The 21,770-nt window shown below is 43.5% G+C and overlaps 1 protein-coding gene across 5 annotated transcripts in view; it reads left to right on the top strand.

Moving 5' to 3' along the window:
- The window catches only part of CSMD1 (CUB and Sushi multiple domains 1), a 2,044,057-nt gene that overhangs the window by 1,855,262 nt on the left and 167,025 nt on the right, over window positions 1-21,770 (top strand). For all 5 annotated transcript variants that reach the window (XM_086703086.1, XM_086703088.1, XM_086703085.1 and 2 more), the window contains 3 exons: window positions 344-460; window positions 9,435-9,644; window positions 19,892-20,080. In XM_086703086.1, the coding sequence (XP_086559212.1) occupies window positions 344-460; window positions 9,435-9,644; window positions 19,892-20,080 (516 nt within the window). The remainder of the gene's footprint in view (window positions 1-343; window positions 461-9,434; window positions 9,645-19,891; window positions 20,081-21,770) is intronic.

Below are 21,770 nucleotides of genomic sequence, written 5' to 3'. Positions count from 1 at the left end.
CCACTCAATGAATAGCGACCTGTAACCTGGAAGCCATCAGGACTAACATGCATGAAATTGCACGGCACTTGACATTTAGTCGCCTTTCCTGAGTCTCCATGTACCAGAAGCAGCTCCATTTGGAAAAACCATCTCTGTTCTTAAATAGTTGACGCCCGAGAGGAAGGACCAGACCCAAGGGTAACTGAAGTGCATCGCACTGTGTGTGTGTGCTGTGATTGAGGGTGAATCCACTTCTGCAGACTTGCTCTTACCTAGCACGATCCCATAGAGCAGCTGGAATTAAATCCCCTTGCTAGAAAGCCACGACCCCCAGCACTAAGTACCCTTGTCCACTTTGCAGCAACCTGCGGAGGGACACTGAGCAGCATGGGGGGAGTGATCTTGAGCCCAGGGTTTCCGGGCGCGTACCCCAACAACCTGGATTGCACCTGGAAAATCCAGCTACCTGTTGGCTATGGTAAGTAAAAGTTGTTTTTTTTATTATTATTATTATTTAATTCCTGTAATTTCAACTTTGTCATTTCTATCTTGGAAAGAATTCAGCTGAAGGAAAAAAAAAAATGTGCCTTATTCTGTTGACATAACTGTCTTTAATTGAAAGTGGCTTACAGATTTAAATAAAGCTTTGGCAGAATAACTTCAAGAACAGAAAGTTATTAAAAAATCAATTCAGCCATGCAGCTCTTTTCAAGGCAAATTAAATTAGATGGATGATGATATAGTAGGCACACGAGGTATATGTAGCATCCCTAATTCAATTATCCCTCTCTTTATTCATAATACCACCTTTTAGAATCTATTTCTGGAATTTAATAATGGTGGTTGTTTCTTTGGAACAATTTGTAAGGCTTTTTCAGGTTGCGACATATTTTATTACTGTTCCATAAGTTTTTGTAATTATGTATTGCATTGATTTCGGTTTATGAAAATGGCTTTTTATAAGATTTAGTTATGAACTTTCAGGATAGCCACCTTAAATAATTCATGACATTAATTGTTATGTACAGTAAAATCTCATTATGGCCTTTTCCAGAAACGCACGGTCTTTGTGAAATTTTGATTCCCCGCCATGCCTTTCCTTGTCTGCGCCATGATTTCCTTCATGGTTGAGTTCATTAATTTGGGTTTTCCCCACCTGTGATTTTTCTCCAGAGCACACACTGATAGGTGTACCAGGTCAGGTCCTTACTGAATGTCCTCGTGCATAGTGATTGAGGACGTCTACGTGAAATGTTAGTTGGATGATGAATGAACTTAAGCCCAAGTGGAAGTCGCTGCCCTAGATCATGTTTTTTTATTAGGTTTTCAGAGCTTTGGCTGAAAAACCTGTGTGCGGGATGGATGCAGCAGCAGTGATGTAGAACACGGAGCAAGGAAGGGTCCCCCTGCTCAGCAGAGAGGAGCCAGGAGGAACCCCGGGCAGGAGGGCCTGGTGGGCATCGGTCGGGCATGCGAGCACAGTCACGCTGTGGACCGACCCCGAGTGTTCCACCAGGGAGGGAGGGGAGCGTGGAAAGGCGCTCCCCCTGGGGAGAACTCATGGGAGCTTCCTGTCCGCTGAGGTCCCTAAGGGGCCAGCAGAGGTCGAATGGGACAAGGAAGGGGAGAGACCACCAAAGGTTACAGAGGCTGTTTCTTCCAGGTTTTATTTTGGCTTTGTTTCTTAGACCATAAACTCTCTGAACATAGGGAAATACATCTGCCAGGTGCTTAACCAGCATTAGCTCAGTTACTCTCAAAAGGCCAGCCTGTTTTCCTAGCATAGGGGTCTGAAGACAGGGTTCGTACAATCTTTGAGTCAGGCGGTGGAGGTGGGATCAAACATACACGTGACCCAGGCCATTCCAGCAGGGTCCTCAGGCCCTTCAGGGTCACGGGCTCATCAGGCAAATGACCACACCGGTTAAACGCAGAGATTCAGAGAAACGCGGGCCCCCGCAGTCTGAGTCGGGTGTCGCACGATCTACCAAGATGGGAGGTGTGCCTGTCTCATGGGAAAAACCTACAGAGCCGCAGAGGGTTCCGGTGAGGACTCGCTAAAACAACCCAGGAGGAGTTTAGCACCGGGCTTGGCGGGTCAGAAAAGGCAACAGCAGCCAACGAAGAAGTCGGCTGTTTTTTTTTTTTATTATTATTCCAAGTATTTCCCACTTTGCTTTCAAGTCTCATTAGAAATATATTATTCCGGAAGGGGTATAAATATTCTATTAACTTATTTTCCCAATTTGACCATTCTGTGATTGAAAAGGTTATTGTTTGGCATTTTTCCTTATGTTGTTCGTGCATAAATAAACCAGCATGAAAGATAATAATTCAGGGGGAAAAGTCAGTCAAGTTGTCTGACTTTGTGATCATGATCTATGAGCCCAAAGAAAATATTTATTTGAAGAAAGACCAAAATGGGAAAAAAGATTTATGAGATGTTATAATTAAAATAAATTAAGTTTTTAAATATTTGGTACTGCATAATTTTGGGGTTTGAAAGTATCTTGAAGGAAAGGCGAAAAGAAACCTTGTGGCTTAAATCCTAAATACATACAAGATAATATCATTAGCCCTAGATTGTTAGAATGATGTAATTATGCCCCAGGATGCAGTTGACTCTTGAATAACCTGGAGGTCAGGGGCGCTGACCCTGCAGAGTTGCAAATCCACTATGACCTGAGTCCACAAAAGCTTAGTTAATAGTAACGTCACCATTGACCAGAAGCGTATCGATGACATGAGTACGTATGGTGTACGTTATATTTTGTAGTATATACTATATTCTTACCATAAGGTGAGCTAGAGAAAGGAAAATATCATTGAGAACATCTTAAGGAAGAGAGAACACACTTAGGGTCCCGTACTGTAAAAAAGCTGCACAGAAGTGGACCCACACAGTTCAAACCGTGTTGTTCAAGAATCAACTGTAAATTACAGATTAAATGTAATGCACCGGGTTTGCCGGAGATACATTCTAGAATCTATAAATATCCTTCTAAAAACGAAGTTACAAATTTAGAGGAAAGGCGTCTAAGTGGTGGTAGGTCCCCCGACAGGGATTTTTCCATCCCTGCTAGAAATGCCTTCTGAGGCCTACAAAATGACCGCACTTTTTGCTGATGTTGAGAAAACTTTACAGCCTAGCTTTCAACTCCATGGGAGAGTTTTGAAACTCTTAAGTAAGTTAATTTTATCTCTTTCTGGTCTTTTATCTCTGCCGGTTCTCCCTTGTAATAACATGGCTCAAAACACCTCCTCTCCTGTGGTCAAAAGCACGCATTTGAGATCCGCGTTTTCAGCTGCGTGTGACATATTTTCATCTGGGGCATCTGAAGGTGTCACGGACTCCATTCAAATTCAAATTCATCACTTTCTTCTCTCCCTTTACTCGGTTTATTCCAGAGTGGATTCTTCTGTTTCATTCCCTGTCTGTATCTACAGCATGACCCTTCCCTGGAACTTTTCTTTCCCTCAGTCTTACCTTAGCAGTAATTCCTCCCAGGATCTCCCAAGTCATAGGCAAACATCAGATCACTAGCTTGGAAATTTTGAGATAGAAAGTTTGGGTCTGAAACTCAGGAAAGGGCAATTTTGTGTTAAACACTCTGGAAGTTTCTTATTTAAAAAAAAAAACAGATAGGAACATAGCAAAGATGACTATCCTATCCCTTCATGATCATCTCTCCCTTTTTTAAAATGTTGATTTATCTATTTTAGAGAGAGAGAGAGTGCACTTGTGGAGGAGGGTCAGAGAGAGAGGGAGAGAGAGAATCCCAAGCAGCCTCCATACTGTCAGCAGAACCGGGGCTCAGTCCCACAAACCATGAGATCATGACCCAAGTCAAAGTCAAGAGTCGGATGCTTAACCGACTAAACCACGAGGCGCCCTTCATTTCTCCCCCTTAATCTCCCACATTGTGTCCTATCAACACCAAAATCTTAGGATCGTTCTGGAACATCTCCTGTAATTACCACCCAGGACACAGCTACTATTTTCCCAGTGGGACAAGGAGGGAGATTGGGATGACATGTTTCTATGGATGACACAATAGATGTTTTACCTGGAAAACTTCTGCTGTTAAGATGATCTTGGCAACCAAGTTGGAAGATCATAGTAAGAGATATTTCCTCCTTGGAAGGACAACGTGATGGGTAATTCACATCAAGTGCGGTAGACTTACCAGCTCTTCCAAGTGAACATGCACTGGGCGTGTTGCTGTCACTGCTCACGCCTGCTCCTGTCCCAGATCTCCTGCCTCAGGGACTGCCTCTGCGTGTGCATCGGGGGCGGGGGGTGGTGGTCTACTCCTAGCCCTTTCTCAGTCTAAACAATAGAGGTTGTAGGGTCACTGGGAAGTTCATCAAGAAGAGGGCACCGTGGGAAACTTGCTTGCATAAGACCCAACGATACGGTCAGATTTATTGTGAATGTGTACTTAAACTTGGAACATTAAATGCCAAGGAGAATGATTGCTAAGCCCAGGGGTTCTGAAATTTTGCTTCACGTGAGAATCCCAGGTGGGAGTCACGTTGTGACAGTGAACTTCCTGTGGCTTGCCCCTTGGTGCCCTGTCTCAGCCCCGCTGGCCACACCAGGAAGAGTACTCAGCAGGGTTTTTATCTAGCACTTCGGGTATTTCGGATGAGGGAGTCACAGGTTTTGGGAAGCATTTCTTCAATTTAGGGAAGACCACTTGTAACTGAAATAAGATGAGAAATGCACAAATGTTTTTGTCATAAGATTCTTATACATTTTATTTTCAGTATAAATTGCTTTACCCAAAAGTGTAGAAATCCAGAGGTTTTGACACCGTGGAGTAGAGATAGAATATTATTTCGTATGAAACCGTATGATAAACCAAAACTTTAACATGAATTACAAAAAAAAAAAAAAAAAAAAAAAGGGAATTGCTACGGTTATTACAGAGTTTTCTTTAAAGTAAGTTCTATTTCCATACTTTTAAAGTTAGTTCTCTCATTTCTTTAAACGCGATCTCAAATATCTGCGTGTACATTCCTGTGGTCTCGATTTTCAGTTCTGGTGGTGGGTTGCTTGGGGCATTCGTGGCTGTGCTGCCGGTAAACACAGATGAACCCAGTTCCTGCAGCCACAGGGATAGTCCACGGAGGCAAAACGTGGTATCTTTGCCTTTCTTGATGAATTTCGTTCAGGGAGGATTTTACTGGGGTGCTTTGAATCATTCCCTACCACTGGATTGCCCAGGACCAGCTGAGAGGGATTATCCGATCCATTAGTTAAGCAGCTGCCAGCTTAGTCAAATAATTCTTTTGATTCTGTCATTTCTTTCCAATGCCTGTGGATCAATCGATAGTTTAATTAAACAGGCAAAATGATTAGTTGCTTCGGCAACATGTGAAAACCACCTTTGTCTCACGTTGCTGTTATTTGTCCCGGTGACAACAGTCTCCTGCATCCAGTCTCAGGGAGAGAACGCAGCTCTTCTATCCAAGTGCTGGAGGGACTTTGCGCGGAGGGGTGGGTGGGCAGGAAGTATGGCGAGTGCTCACATCTGGGGGCTCCGAGTTGGGTTGACTAGAAAGCTTAGTTCCATCAGTCGCTGGGGTTGTGAATGTGCCCAAGTTACCAACAGTGTTCTTGAACCTCATTTCCTTATCTTTAAAATAAACATAATAAAACATCATCTCATGGGGCTGCTCTGATTAATGCAGATGCCCGATATGGAGCAGGGCATTATTTGGCCGTCAGCGGCTCTTAGTTACAAAACCAAATGCCCTAGTGATTTTTACCCTGTTTTCTTTCCTTGTCACAGATTTCGGTTGATATTTTGGGTTGCTTTGGCACAAGCCCCATCGACACAGAATTTCTGTCTCTACTTTCTTGAAATTTTCTAAAGGCACAGTCAACAAAAATACCACCGTGATTTTTTTTTTCCTTTGTCTCTGCCTTTTCTGTTTAAAAACCACTGCACCAACTTTGCAGGCCACGCTGTCCAAAATGACCATGTCTTTGACCATCTAGAGGCGTATGTAGGCAGGCGATAAAGGATACTTCAGAAGAGTCACTCTTGCCTTGCATTTATTATGCACAGAAGATAGTAAATACAGCACTTAATATTCACAAGGTCTATCATCCAAAAAAAAAAAAAAATGGAGGTTTCACTCAGAAGTCAGGGTCACATTACTTTTTAAAGTTTTGTCAAATCCAAAGTCAAACGTTCTTTGTGCAGGTGACTTTTCCTGACACTTAATTTTCAGTGTGAACGATACTCAGAGCACAACAATAAGGTGCTCCGTAAATTCCACCAAATGGACATTCAGATTGATTTTTCTTGTTGTAATAACACATTTTTGTCAGCATTTCATGAGATAATGAAAGGATAGCTAGGCTATGCTTATTCCAATCCCTTCATTTTGGCTTTATGATGTCAAACTGGACGCAAGTCACTGAAAATTAGATAGCTAAGTAATTCCATTTTAAACCAGATTAGAACTGGGCTCTGTTCTGTTCCATCTCCTGATGTGCGTTAAGAGGTTTGATATGTGGCTGGATACTTTATCCTGATTAAAATGCTAATTTTTTCATAAGACCATAATTGCCATAATTCTGTTCCATTTCAAGTTTAATTCCAAGTCCGTAAAAGGCCACCTCTACTGTTGCCTTCACTTGGAGATATTGGCCATCTTTAACTTTTGTTCCCCCTTGATCTGCTTGCTGGCTTTCATTTCTTCCTTGACTGTGTCATTCTATGAATTTCAAAACGTATCTCTGGATAAATGCATCTGAAGTCTGCATATGAACATCTGAAACGAGCGTATTTTAAGCCGTTTCCCTGCTGTTTGATTTGATACCCAGATCGCGAGTGCGTTCTGCAAGTGTCTAGTCTTGCCCTACTTTCCCATGTTGTACATACCTTGGGACATAAATAAAATGTCAGCGATTCCGCAGTTGTTTGCGTTCATCTTCATGGTGACCAACGTGTTGGTGTTCATAAGCCTTTGCAGACCACAGCGGTCAGTGGCCCCGACTTTGGCACGTGTGCACTCAGAAAAAGGCTCCGTTAGAACAGTTTCATTATTAGTATCAAAACCCTTTTTGGTCAGATCCACGGGCCATGATGCAAAAGAAGGCTGTGTTTCTAACTCAACACTGGGTGAGGGACTAAATCCAGTACTGATGTGTACCTCGCTAAGTGGCCAGGAGCTCAGCTGCCACAATAATGTTGAGGGAATAGTTGGGAATTAAGGGACTAAGGGAGCCCCTAGTCCTTCCCTCTCTCCATCTCTCTTTTCTTCCTTCCTTCTCTCCTTCTGTCCATCCTTCTCTCTCTTTCCATCTCTCTCGATCCCTCTTTTCTTTTCCTGCTGCTAAATTTCTTTGAACCAGCATATTTGCTAACATTTAGAAAAAAAATTAACACTTCATTGATGGTTCTTCAACAAAGAGAAATATTTGACATTTTGAACTATTTACAAAAATGCTTTACATTGACGGCGTTGCTCTGTACTCCCGTATGGACGTGACCTAGGGATAGCCAAGCCAAAGACAGACTGGGATCATCCTTCCCTGGTGGCTCATGTGCTGCTAGTTTATAGATTCAGAGTCTGACACCTGGATTTCATTACTTGTTCTAAAATGGTCCTAAGACTTGGTTGACGGGTTAAAGCTCTTTCCCCTTAGACAGGATTTTTCTCCTGCCTTTTGCTTCCTCAGCCCCTTTCTGAAGTATCCTATATTTTTTTTAAGTTTTTTTTTTTTTTTTCCAGTAATCTCTACACCCAATGTGGGGCTTGAACTCATGACTCAGATCCGAGAGTCACCTCTCCTGATGAAGCCAGCTGGGCACTCCTGAAGTTTCCCACATTCTATTCTTTCCTTCCTTCCCCTGGCAGTCAAGGTTGAACAAATTTAATCCAATCTTGCCCAGTGAGAACTGGAGTATCTCCAGCTTTCTGAGATTGTTCGTTCTTGTACAGCACGTTTTCTAAACCAGGAAAGCGAGCTCTTTGCCCATGAGACGTGGGTGTAAATCTAACTCTGCTTGTCCTGTGCTGCACTGGACATAACACCTAACATCTCTGAGTCATGTTATGATGATACCAGTAAGGACTTTGCTGGGTAACTGTGAGAAAAATGTCGCTTGGTAACGTGCAGCTTCAGCTTGATAATTGGCCTCACACTTCCGTCCAAACAGAGGGGGCTGTGACGTTCTGTGCCTCCTCACGGTTTCGTCCGTGGTAGATGACACTGTGTTTCTTGGAAGACTATATTACTGAGTGCCTATATCTCTCTCTCCTACTTGGCTTGAACTTCTCTCATGCTTTTTTTCACTGAATTCTGCTTTCAATAACTGTATTTCCCATCAATACCCGAGTAGATATGTTTGCTTGAAATTTTCTCTGCACTTAACACTACGTGAGGCCACTCATGAAAGTATTATCTTTACTTTTCCAAACCTAGAAAACATGGGTCACTATAGGAGATGACAAGCAACAATAAAGCTCTTCTCTATCAAGAGCAGATGAGCCATAACACAAAGTAAAGCTTTTCTGATGTGTTGGGAGAATAATCTGTAATGGCTATTGGAATTCTCAGTGTAGGCTTTATACACCTAAATTAATTACATGGATTTATGTGAACACAGATGCCTTTGGAGTTCTATAGAAACTATTTAAGTGGCTTAAAATGTGTCAGCATCGGAGTCAACTAGATTTTCAAAAATGGCACAAAGTCATAGCAAATCAGTCTAAATCATTCTGATTTTTATTTTCTTCTAAATTATCATTGACCTCTTATCTGGTACATAGACCAATAGGATCCCAGTGACAGTGGTCACTTGGACAATCTTTTGGTGTGTGAACCGTGCCAGGGTATGAGATTGAAGTGTGGAAGTCACGGTGGGGTTTTAGATTGGGTTTTTTGCAAAAATCAGTCATTGGCTTTGTGTGCATAATGCAACTGAAATAATCACCTGCTAAACTAGCCAATCTCTTGTGTCATGGTGTGACCATCCATTTGAAAGCCACTTTGAAAGGCTGTTGCACTTTTTTTAGACCCATTTCAGCATCTTTCTTGATAAAGTTGCAAATTAGCTTCTGGACGGTCCAACATACATACGATTCATTGCCAGACGAAATCATTGCTGTCCTTGTGAGTAGCAGTCATACTCCAAGCATTATGCCTGTATATTTCTGTGATGTAATGCTAGTAATTGTATTTGACAAAGATGCGGACTGAGAGACATTAATTACGTGAACAAAGGTCATACAGCCAGTAGGTGGCACAGGTGACATTGAACCAACGTGTGTTGTCGCCCAAAATGTGTGCTCTGCCACTGTGACTGCCTTGTTCTGTCTCCCGGAGGATCGTGCGTGGGGACACTGATGCCATTTTAATCACTTTTGACACACGTTGCCCTTATGCATTTTGATGTTAACTCTCACTAATTTTGCCTATTTTTTCGCAGGTGCACATATTCAATTTCTGAATTTTTCTACCGAAGCTAATCATGACTACCTTGAAATTCAGAACGGACCCCACCACGGCAGCCCCATGATCGGGCAGTTCAGTGGCACAGAACCCCCCTCCTCCCTGCTCAGTACGACACATGAAACGCTCATCCACTTTTACAGCGACCATTCCCAGAACCGGCAAGGGTTTAAACTCACTTACCAAGGTAAGGAATCAGCAAAAACCCAGATTTATCTCTTTCACTTAAACTGAATGGAAATAGCATCCTCCCCGACGGGTTACAGAGGTGCAGAGCTAGAACCACTGGTTCCCCGACTGGTAACAGACCCGGGGCTGCTCACACGGCGTAGACGCAGGCAGAGGCCTCAACGGGGATGGGGGCCACCGTACTGTCCTCACGTCTCCCCACCAGTCATGCCCTGCTGTGACCCACATCACACTCCTGAGCAGCTGGCCCCGCGTCACGCACACCTCCCCATCTGTCACGGTCCTCTGGCCGCCGGGGCGTCGCGTCCCCTCCGGACATGCCGGCGAATCCGGTCACAGCGGCAGCGGGGCTGGAGGCGTGTCTCCTGCACCGGCTGTTGTCAGAGCTCGAAAATAATGGCTGAAGGTATCAGTCGAGTCACTTCCAGTTACGCCAGGAAGAAAATCCAGTGAACCAACTTCGTTTTTATTTTTATTTATTTATTTAATTTTTTTTCAACGTTTATTTATTTTTGGGACAGAGAGAGACAGAGCACGAACGGGGGAGGGGCAGAGAGAGAGGGAGACACAGAATCGGAAACAGGCCCCAGGCTCCGAGCCATCAGCCCAGAGCCCGACGCGGGGCTCGAACTCACGGACCGCAAGATCGTGACCTGGCTGAAGTCGGACGCTTAACCGACTGCGCCACCCAGGCGCCCCCCAACTTCGTTTTTAAACTCTCTGAACTCGAGACTTGAAGACAAGTTTGAATCAAGCCTCATCCGACCATTTTTGACAAGAGAAAAAGTTCAGAGTTTTCATTTCGTACCAGACGATTTAGCTGGCAGTTCTTGGTTATCGTTAAATCCTACGAAGCTGGAAATGTCAACACAAGGGCTTTTCGTTTTTAAAAATCTTAATTAAATCACTCGCTTTCTTTAATTTCATCGACTGCCTTTGAAACTAAGGCTTTTACTGTTTTACTCAAAGATGACGCATTTTATGTTGAAGTTTCAGACATTGGTACTCAAGTTGTTACTTAAATATAAAATCTACACTTAGATTTCCAAATCTGGGGTCTCTTAAGATACAAAACCCCAGTAGGAGGGAAATAAAGGCTGGGGCAGGGAGGAATGCGGCAGGAGACGTGGCCAGAATGTTCTTGATGCAGGCGGTGTCCTTCATTGCTTCCCGCTGTACCCCATCCCCCTCAGGAAAGCATCGCTTGCACACACACACACACACACCACGTCTCTTTAGACATGTATTTTTAAGTTTATTTATTTCTTGAGAGAGAAAAGGGGAGGGGCTGAGAGAGGGAGAGGGAGAATCCCGAGCTGTCAGCTCAGAGGCCCACTTGGGGCTCAGGCTCATGAACTGTGAGATTGGGACCTGGGCAGAGGCCAAGAGTCAGAAGCTTGACCGACCCAGCCACCCTGTGCTTCTATTCATGTGTAATTGTCAGTGTCCCTTCGAGTCCCGTCTTCCTTCGGCCGCCACTTTCTAGGAGACATTGAAGCACTGTCTGCACCACCCGGCCTTCCGTGCTGCTATACCCCCCGCCCTGCGCCGTGGCCCGTGTTCTGTGGTAGCGTTCGGTGGTGTTCCTGCCTCTGGCCCAGGGCCCTGCCCCCTCCCTGAGGGCCCACACAGTCTCTTGACGATTCCGCTGCCCCCCCCCACCCCCCTGCTGCTTCTTACATCTCTGGGCCTCGGTTGTTCTCTTCTGCCGGACAGCCGCGCGTGCGGGGCTGGCCGAGCCCCAGCTGCTCATCACCCCCTTTCCCCCAGTGTCCTCAACGCTCCCGCATTCGAAGCCCGTGTGGTGTGAGTGCTGGACGGCCTGGCTGCTCCTGTCCCCGATTCCAGTTCTGCGAGTCCCGGGGCCGGGTGTCTGTCCCACTGCCACGCATCCCCTGGGCGTCGGGCTGGCCCGTGAGCCCTGTGTGCAGAACCGAGCACACGGTTTCTTCTCCGGGTAGGTTCCTCTTCCAGCCTTTCCCATCCCTCTGAGGACACGGTGCGCATTTGAGCTTCCCGCCCCAGCTGCAGACCTGGCGTACTCTTGCCCCCGTGCCCGCTTTCCTGGGGACGTGACCCCGTGCGTCATGACTCTTGCCCCAGCTCCCAGTTGGGCAACATCGCGCAGTCCCACCAGATGCCGCCACGCATCTTGTCCTCACCGCCCTCCTCTTTGTCCCAGAAAACCGTCAGACCCTTCAAAGTCCTACCACGTTCGTCCTTCCCACTTCTGACGCTAAGGCATCAACAGCCCCCGTATCTAGAATGAAATGCAGAACGACTTCAGCCTTGGTAAAGCGACCCTCTAGCCGAAAGGATTATTTAGTGCCCCGGGAGAAAAGGTCTCCTGCAGCAGAAAGAACAGCGCTCCGACCTTAAGATCAGCGCGGGTCTGGAGGGGTGGGAAGAGGGGTTTTCCTCTACAGGGAGGAGCGGCAAGGCTACGGGGGGCCTGGGTCTGGGAAGCGGGTGAGCAGGAGAGACCGTGGTGGGTGGTGAGTCAGGAAACGTCCTACCCGGACAGCAGGCTGCCCACGGAGCGCCATCTACTGGCTGGGGCTCGGGCGCCCAGTATGAGCTGGTAGGAGCAGAGACCAGTGTTTTGTTCTGGCTCTTTGGTGGGAACAGGCAGTGAAGCTCACCATCTGGGAGACATGATGAGACGAGATGAGAATCTGGAGGATTCGTGTCTTGTCCAGCCACAGGCAAACGCGGGTGTTCCTGACTCTTCTGTAAGTGGCAGGGGAGGGCAAGGTCTTGGAAGCAAGGCATCTCCTGGCGCGTGTGCGTGTGTTGGGGGTTCCCTCACCTTCCTGCTGGAAGGCTTTGCAGGTGTCTAAGGGAGATGTGGCTTTCACCTCAACACACCTCTCTCTGTTGCGTCCTGTCCTCTTCACCTGTTTGTACGCTGAACTTGAAACTTGAATCGTAGTTGCCATGAATTCAGTGCTTCTCTTTCATATTTTTGTATATCTGGTGTACACCCTTTACCTAAGTCTGTTGAAGTACATTTTATTAAAGTATGAATATTTCATTCATGATCATCATTTTATTTATTTTTTAAAAATTCTTAATGTTTATTTATTTTTGAGAGAGAGAGAGAGAGAGCATAAGCAGGGAGGGGCAGAGAGAGGGAGACACAGAATCCAAAGCAGGCTCCAGGCTCTGAGCTGTCAGCACAGAGCCTGACGCAGGGCTGGAACCCACTAATTGTGAGATCATGACCTGAGCCGAAATCAGACACTTAACTGACTGAGCCCCCAGGCATCCCTTATTTACTTTTTTTTGAGTTTATTTACCTATTTTGGTCAAGGGGGAGGGAGCAAGAGGGAGGGAGTGCAAACGTGTAGAAGAGGGGCAGAGAGAGAGAGAGAGGGAGAGAGAGAATCCCAAGCAAACTCCACACTGTCGGCACAGAGCCTGACGCAGGGCTCAAACTCACAAAGTGTGAGATCATGACCAGAGCTGAAATCGAGAGTCAGCCACTTAACAGACTGAGCCACCCAGGCACCCCATGATTGTCATTTTAGACTTGGCTATTACATGGTGACCTCCATTGTTCAATTGGCATGACTTTAATGTATGAGTCAATAAGAAAAATATACCTAATTACACATCTCAAACCATGAGCTGCCAATTAAGTGATTTATCTCACTTGATCCCGAGAACTTTTGAAAAGTCTTCCCCACTTGGAGTATTCTTAATACTGTATTCAAAATTTAACTTCTCTCTCCTTCTTGGCCTGCAAAACTCAAGTACAAATTCCCATGATTTATATGGAAGTTCTGGAACTGTATTTTATCTTACTTAACTCTAACCTCCACAGTTCGAAAAATATTTCTTGTTTTATCTCTCTTGATATTTTCCAGATAGGGTTATTAAGGCCATGTCCACATAATTCTAAAGCTATCAATTACTGAAATCCAAAAAGAATGCTCTAAAATAAACACACACATACACAAAGTCTAAATAAGAATTATCTAGACAGTAGCTCATAAAGTTGCTGCAGTTGGCTAACAAAATACCTCAATTTTTAATTGTCAATATTTAGATTAGATTTCATATAGTTTGTGAGATACCCAGAGATCCACTTTCCTTTTTTATCTCACAGTGTCAGAATCTGTAAACATTCGGTCAGTGTTCACATGTAGGGACAGTCCCCTGAAGTGTCATAGTGATGGCCCCTTTCAGAGTAGAAAACCATTGACTTCAAAAATTTCCCTTATCCCCTGTGAGCTTTGAACATTGGTGTTGTCTGTGCGGCCTTTAAACATTTGATTTCGTGAAGCCTCATCTAGGCCACACATCTGGTTGGCTGAGCCGAGCACATGTTTTATTTACGTGACGTCTGACTCTGTTTAAGTATCCATACTGAAAATAAATAAATAAACAAGCAATTCTTAAACAATATTTTTTTTTATTGTAGGCAGGGAGTTGGCTATAATTGAGAGCTACAAAAATAAATAAAAAGAATGAGAGCGTGAATTTGAGGTGCCCCAGTTTCTTGAAGGTCATCATCTCTGACAGGGATGGATGGTACTTAATTAGATTATAGGTGTTTGTCATTTTGTAAAATGTATAAATTGGCAAAATGACACAATTCTGATTCGAATGTCACGTCAAAATTCCTAGGTCCGACTTGAGATTTAGAAGTTAAGCTCGTAATTAAAAACTCATAAGAAGCTGCATAAATCATGCAGGCATGTCTTGTCATTCTCAACGATGCCTGGTTGTGCCCCTATTCTTAAACCTCGTCGTTTCTTTATGGCTGTAGAAAGGTTAAAAATGTTACTAGTGGATGTCGCTGTCTGGAAGTTACATGACTTCTACAGAACTTGGAAAATGGAAGGTGGAGAGTCGTGTTGAATAAAATTGAGTTCATGTACCCTATTTCTAAGCCAAAAACTGAAAAACTCATGGAAGCCTGAAGATATTTATCAGTTCATTAGATACTGGAAAATCTGGTGGATGTCACAAATATGACTACGTGACCCCACTGGCTGTCCCATTAAACACCTATAATTTAAACACTTGATGCCCTATTGCTTGAGGGTGATAGGTGTAATAGTTCTGTTCCTAGAGCCCAACAAAGGATTCCCTTACAATATTGATATGGGCTTATTGGTGTCTAGATTTTCATAATGTTTATAAAATTGGGGCCATTAAGAATTTTAGCGACTCTCTTCTATTTTTGGTTTTTGTAAGTTAACATTTGGAGAAGTTAAATATTCTCCTCTCTCTCTCTCTTGTTCATTCTTACATTATAATAGAATAGTGTAATGCCAAAAAGCTTAAAGGTAACTTTAAGTACCTTAGGCATAGGAAGTAAAAATGTCTTCTTTTTTTTCGAAGTTGCACTCTTTTTCTTTTCCCTTTTGCTATATGTACTAAGCACCTTTATTTTTGTATTTTAAAAATGTTTTATGTTTATTTTTGAGAGGGAGCGAGAGACAGAGACAGAGTGCGAGCAGGGGAGGGCCAGAGAGAGAGGGAGACACAGAATCTAAAGCAGGCTCTATGCTCTGAGCCATCAGCGGAGAGCCCAACACAGGGCTTGAACTCACAAACTGTGAGATCATGACCTGAGCCGAAGTCGGACGCTGAACCGACTGAGCCACCCAGGTGCCCCAGGCATCTTTTTTCTTTTTTAAAGATATGTTTAATCCGCTTCTCCATTTATTCACTCATAAAACTGTTGAATTTAAGTGAATTGAACCTATGAGAAAATAGGCTTTGGTCTGTCGATAGTAGATAGTGATCCTTCCCCTGTAGGAGGAGAAGCAATCAAACCACCTTCCTGTGCAGTGAGCCCGGGAAGGGTAGCTTGTAGCTGGTTGTATAAACCCACTGCCCATTCCTTACGGACACGAACATACTTGTCTGCATGAAATTGATGTGCTTCTAAAACTGAGTTGTTCTTTTTCCTTTGACCATGATACCCTGAGGCACCTTGAGCTAACAAGAGCAAGGTCGGGTCTACTCTGTCCTTTCCACCCGTCTGAGTGAATGAATCGAGTTCTCTGCAGGAGGCTCCTTAGACACATCAAAATGCTTAAAATAGCGGACAACTTATAGTTGTGTCAATTCCCATCCACTCTAGGGCAACCTGGTCAAGATGAAGAAAGTGCCTCCAGTGGTAGTTCATGGGCTACACTATAGAGACTAGGCAGAGCCTGCTTGGAATTCTGTCTCCCTCTCTCTCTGTCCCTCCCCATCCCCCCTCTCCCTCCCTTAACATAAATAAGTGAACGTTTAAAAAACTAAAATAAAAGAAGAGTTTTTCCACAGTGTAAAGGTCTTCACGCAGAAGGTCTGCCAAGCACCCACCCGCGGTTGCTCAAAGCACAAGACGTGATTGTAACCACAATTGGGAGCAAGCGACTTGGTCAGCCATCCCCCAGCCAAGGCTTTGGGCTGCCCCCAGAGCATGGGGTTGGCTGTCACCTCGGGGACGATGTAGGTTGGCTTCACTGATGGGTATGGGGAGTTCAGATAACCAATAAAGAACATTCAGTCTCACTGAGGAGCGAGAAACAGGGTCATATCCTTGTTACAGAAGAAGACAGATGTGCCATTGGAGCCATCATAACGGCCAGTCTGGGACACAGGGAGCATCCTTGTGTGTGCACTTCGGGAATTCTCTGGACTGCTGCATGTGGCTCTGTGGCTCCTGGGAACCCCCTTCATTTTTCCAAGGAGCAGGAAACCAAGCTCTTGAGGGAGGGTTCAAAGTCACATTCACACGGACGCTGATGCAAATTAGAGCGACCCTCCCTGTGGCAAGGCTGTGAGGAGACCCGTGTGAGTTTACATGTGGTACAGGCTGTTTCCCGTGACAGTTCATTAGGAATCTCTCTGCACTGGGGCCCCTAGGTGGCTCAGTTGGTTGAGCGTCCGGCTCTTGGTTTCCACTCAGGTCATGATCTCACAGTTCGTGAGTTCAAGCCCTGCATCAGGCTCTTCACTGACAATGCAGAGTCTCTCTCCCTCTCTCTCTGCCCCTTTCCCGCTTACACACTCTGTCTTTCGAATAAATAAATAAGCTTTGAAAAAACTTTAAGAAAAGGACTCTCTGTGAGAGCACCCATCCGCGGTTCCCACTGCTTTCATTGGTACCCCGAGGGCCCTGCTAAACCATGGCTAGAATCTTTCACCGACGAGGGTGCTCCGTTGAACGCCGTCTTGATTCTGCTCACGTGGAAACCGCCATCCAGTTTTGATGTATATTTATATACATATATCTGTATGTATATATAAAGGTTTTATTAGCAGTTGTATGTGATACATTAGAGGACCCATTTCTCCAGCAGAGTTTATTATGCTTCAAGCAAAACAAGCATGAGAACGAACTGCTGATTTCATTCTCAAAGAGTATTATAAAGAAGGAAATTGGTTGACAGTTGGAGCCCAGTATGGGATTCTCTGTTCTCTTTGTGAACCTGCTTCTGATAAAGTAAATTCGAGCTCAAATAACAACATTGCAAGCACTGTGGGTATTTGCTAGGCCATTTGGCGCTGGCTTTCAGGAAAAGGCTGTTTTTATGGCTTTCAGGGCGAGGTGGCCCTTGGGGGAGGTAGGTGACTGGCTGTGGATTTGCCACGCTGGCCCAGGAAGGAGCACAGTAAGGAAATGAAGAAATAGACAGTGTGTGTTTGTGCATATGACGGTGTAAACGTGTACAGGTGTGTGTGTGCATACGTGTGTGTGCGTATGTGTGCATAAACGTGTATGGATGTGTGAGTGTGTGTGTGCATGTGTGTGTGCATGTGTATGTGTGTGCAAACATGTACGGATGTGTGAGTGTGTGTGCATACATGTGTATTATTTCTGTGTGTGTATGTATGTGCCTAAACATGTATGGATGTGTGAGTGTGCGCGCATACATGTGTGGTATTTCTGTGTGTGCGCGTGTGTGTATGTGCATAAACATGTATGGATGTGTGAGTGTGTGCATACATGTGTGGTATTCCTGTGTGCGCGCGTGTGTATGTATGTGCATAAACGTGTACAGGTGTGGGAGTGTGTATGTGTGCATACGTGTGTGGTGTTTGTGTGCATTGTATGTGTGTGTGTGCATGCGTGCGTGCACAGCGTGTGCACCTGTGTGTTCATGCACGTGTAGTGCAAAGAGAAAAAGACGTGCCGATTGGTTTTGGCTTTCTGGTCTGACATTCCCTGTCCTTATACTCACCGGCACAGTTTTCCAAGCTTCTGGTTTTCAAATAGGATGTGGTAACATTCCAAAAGCAAGTAAAAATGAGAGACTTGCCACTCTGATGCTTGACGTACTTTCCTTCCAGACATGTTTTCCTTTCACTCAGGTTTGAATGCTCTTTTCTTTGGAACAGTTATAGATTTATTTCCCCTTGAAGTCTGGTACTAGGCAGGAGCTTTCAACAATAAGATATTTTACTTCTGAGAGGCAGAAAAAAAATTTGGAAAACACCTCTGGAGAACGTGCAGCTATTGTCTTTATGCTGGATTGCAAATGCCAAAATTGTGAGTTCCAAGCACTTTTTTTTGGCAAAAGAGGGCTAGAGCTTTGCGTTTTGTTAATAATAATTGTGCTTATGATGCTTATTGATCTGGAATAAATCCTTAAATAGGTGATTTTTCCTTCTATTGTCTCAGGAATTTCATGTTATAATTTAGCTTCACCAAAAAGGAGTGCCAAAAGCTCATTATACAAAGCTAAACTGTTTGATTTTGTATAAATAAGTTCTATCTCCATACTGAGTTATAAAGCCTATGTGTCAAAAGATGGCATTGAGTTAAAAATACTCCAGCAAGCTTTTTCCTCTTATTCTCAATGTATGATAGGTGCAACTCCCTATAATAATGAAGCACATTCTGGGGCGCCTGGGTGGCGTAGTCAGTTAAGCGTCCGACTTCAGCCAGGTCACGATCTCGCAGTCCGTGAGTTCGAGCCCCGCATCAGGCTCTGGGCTGATGGCTCAGAGCCTGGAGCCTGTTTCCGATTCTGTGTCTCCCTCTCTCTCTGCCCCTCCCCCGTTCATGCTCTGTCTCTCTCTGTCCCAAAAATAAATAAACGTTGAAAAAAAAAATTGAAAAAAAAATAATGAAGCACATTACAAATAAAACGGAATAAATGTATTATTAGCACATCACAGTTGATAAAGCCTCGTTGCATAAACCACGTCTGTGACGTCCACTCTGATCTTGTTGAGGAGACAGCCCTCGTCCTGTGCTTGCACAGTGGACACCAGAGGGGAAGTCTGCAGCTGCTGGAGATTCACGGAGGCCCCATTTTTTCGGGGGGGGGGGGCTTTGTCTGCCTCCAGGTTCTTCCTGGTATCAGCCCCCAGAGGAGCCAGCACCATAAATGACTCCAAGAGGCTTAGAGGCCTTTGCCCTGGCACCCCTTCTGATTTCTGCTTCTTGCCTGCCGTCAGTCATTAGCTGCTTATCTGACTCTTGTCCAGAGACATCCAATTGCAAATATAAAAATAAGGAAAGCCAAGTAAAATGTGAAATGAAGTGAAATTGTGAAATAAAGGGATTTTTAATCTGCTGACTACAGTGAGGGTTCAACCATGCTGTTAAAATTTCTAAATTTATCTCACAACATTGGAACTTGCAAAGACACCGTATCAACTGCACAGTATCCTTATTACGTGCAAAATATAAATATGTATTATTTACTACATAAACTAGATTTTATAAAAAAAAAACATTGTACAGATAGTGGTTGCTGGTACAATTTTTCTGTGGGCTCTTTTTTCAAAAAAATAAGAAAATGAAGTTGATTTTTACATTTTATTTGTAACAGACAATTAATGAACAAATCAAAACATAACAACTCCGTATTTCCTAGTTATTAACCCTTAGAATGGAGTGCTAGTATAATTCGCTTCTAAAGTAAAGGGAAATTAAGTCCACATTCACCTGACATTCTTTACAGGCAATTTTTATTATCATTTATTTTACCTTTTTAAAAAAGTCAATTCATTTCATATACTTTTTTTTTCCCCAAGGTAAATGCTGTCAAATTTATATTTGGTTTGTGCTTTACTACTTCTAAAGCACACAGTCAAGTGTTTATTAAGTGTTTTAATTCTGTTACTGCTACTAATCGTTTTACTTAGATGGTAAGTGGCAACTTAGAAAATATACTTTTCAAAACTTGCTGGAAACATCCATCTTAATAAACTGCCCATGATCCCAGGACTGTCCATTCCATACTAACCTAACTTCTTACATGAGCTTGATTCTGTCCGTTTCAGCCTATGAGTTACAGAACTGCCCGGACCCACCTCCTTTTCAGAATGGTTATATGATCAACTCGGACTATAGTGTGGGACAGTCCATATCCTTTGAGTGCTACCCTGGGTACATTTTAATCGGCCACCCAGTCCTCACCTGTCAGCACGGGATCGACCGAGACTGGAATTATCCTTTTCCGAGATGTGACGGTAGGTTAACCGTTCTTGGCAATAATGTAATTTTCCATGTATATAATAGTGCATTAAATGATTAAATGGATGTTTTAGAGAATCTGTTCACCTATTCAACAAATATTTATTAGCGATCTATTATGGTAAACTCCTTCTACCTAGTATCTCAGGAATATCATATGCCAGTACGTTAAAAAGATGAACAAATAGGCCTTGCCTTCAATGGTTGTTATAAAGGAAACAAAATAATAAACACACATTTATAATGCGAAACCAGACATAAGAATTGCATGAAGAAGGATGGCATTTGCTTGGGAAGTGATCAGGGACATCTTTATGATGGTAGTGGTATTTAGAATTATGATGGTTCCACCAAATTACGGGATTAATGGAAGAAAGAATGCTCGTTCATTTTACCCTAGATGTTTTTTATTGTTTAGCTTTCACAGTTATCATGTATTGCTTTTGTATTTCGGGAAATGGGTTTTGTTTTTTAGTGGGCATTGGAGCATACGTACTATTTTGCTACTCAGAGATAGGGCATCAGAGGTAGAAAGAATAATGAAAGCAAAGACATCCTGGAGAGACAGTCATAGGAAAGTCGCAGCTCAATAGTACATGATGATCATGGTTTCTTTGGAGGGCTGGGAATCAGCTTGACCGTCAGTGGTGATGGAGGGAAGTCTGATTCATCAAATAGCCCTGGTCGGAGCAGAAATCACTTCTTTAAAGCTTCTGTATGGCAGCCTGATTTTTTTTTGTTTTGATGATTTCAAAATTTATGTAATATCAAGTTGAAGTTAGTAGATCAAGCATGTTGTTGATGAAGAAAGCATATGAAACAAAATTTACTGAAAGTCTAGTATTCTAACATTATAAATACAGTCCCTTTGAGTGAAAAAAATAATGAAATTACCAACTCTGTGGTCATTTGAAATGCTAAACATTTATATCCCAGGGGGCAAAAGGGAACGGCAACTCGCTGGGTTTCTGTTTCTACTGAAAAAGTAAAAACAAACAAAAATAAACCGAAAAAAAAAAAAAAAAACACCACCAGTGGACTTCTTAAATTAGATTTTTCACCTGTATTTTTCTATTCTATGTTATTGTTTAAAAAAACTATGAAAAGAAACTTCAGCTGTATTTTAAAAGATCCTTAGTCTGATGCAAATTTAATAACATATAGAACAGCATTTAAAAAAATTTTTTATAAAACTAAATATAGCAGTAGCATATCTGGTGCTTTTTATTAAAACATTTAAGGGACTCCCGGGGGGCTCAGTCACATAAGCGTCCGAATCTGGATTTGGCTCAGGTCATGTCTCATGGCTCATGAGATGGAACCCACCTCAGGCTCTGTGCAGACACCCGGGAGCCCGCTTGGGGTTCTCTCTCTCCCTCTGCCCCTCCCCCACCTGTGCAGGCTCACCAGCTCACTCACTTGCTCTCTGTCTCTCGAAATGAATAAATAAACCTAAAAAAAACTTTAAAAACCTTTTTTTTTTTTTTTACTATTCTCCATTTAAAAACTCATATTTTTTATATGTATAGAATACTTGGGATTATCATGATTAAACCCTTTTCTTAATTGGAATTTTCCCCTGAATCCTTTGAATTCATCTATGCACGAGAGTCTTCTTGGCTTGATATTAAAAAGTAGAACTAAATCGTTAATTAGGCTTCATCACTTTTTCAAGCGAAGTTTTCA

This window comes from Puma concolor, chromosome B1 (assembly GCF_028749965.1).
Source record: "Puma concolor isolate L17-30 chromosome B1, mPumCon1.1.hap2, whole genome shotgun sequence".
NCBI lineage: Eukaryota > Metazoa > Chordata > Mammalia > Carnivora > Felidae > Puma > Puma concolor.
The sequence above is the reverse complement of the archived record's forward strand: the minus strand, read 5'-3'. Positions and strand labels throughout refer to the sequence as shown.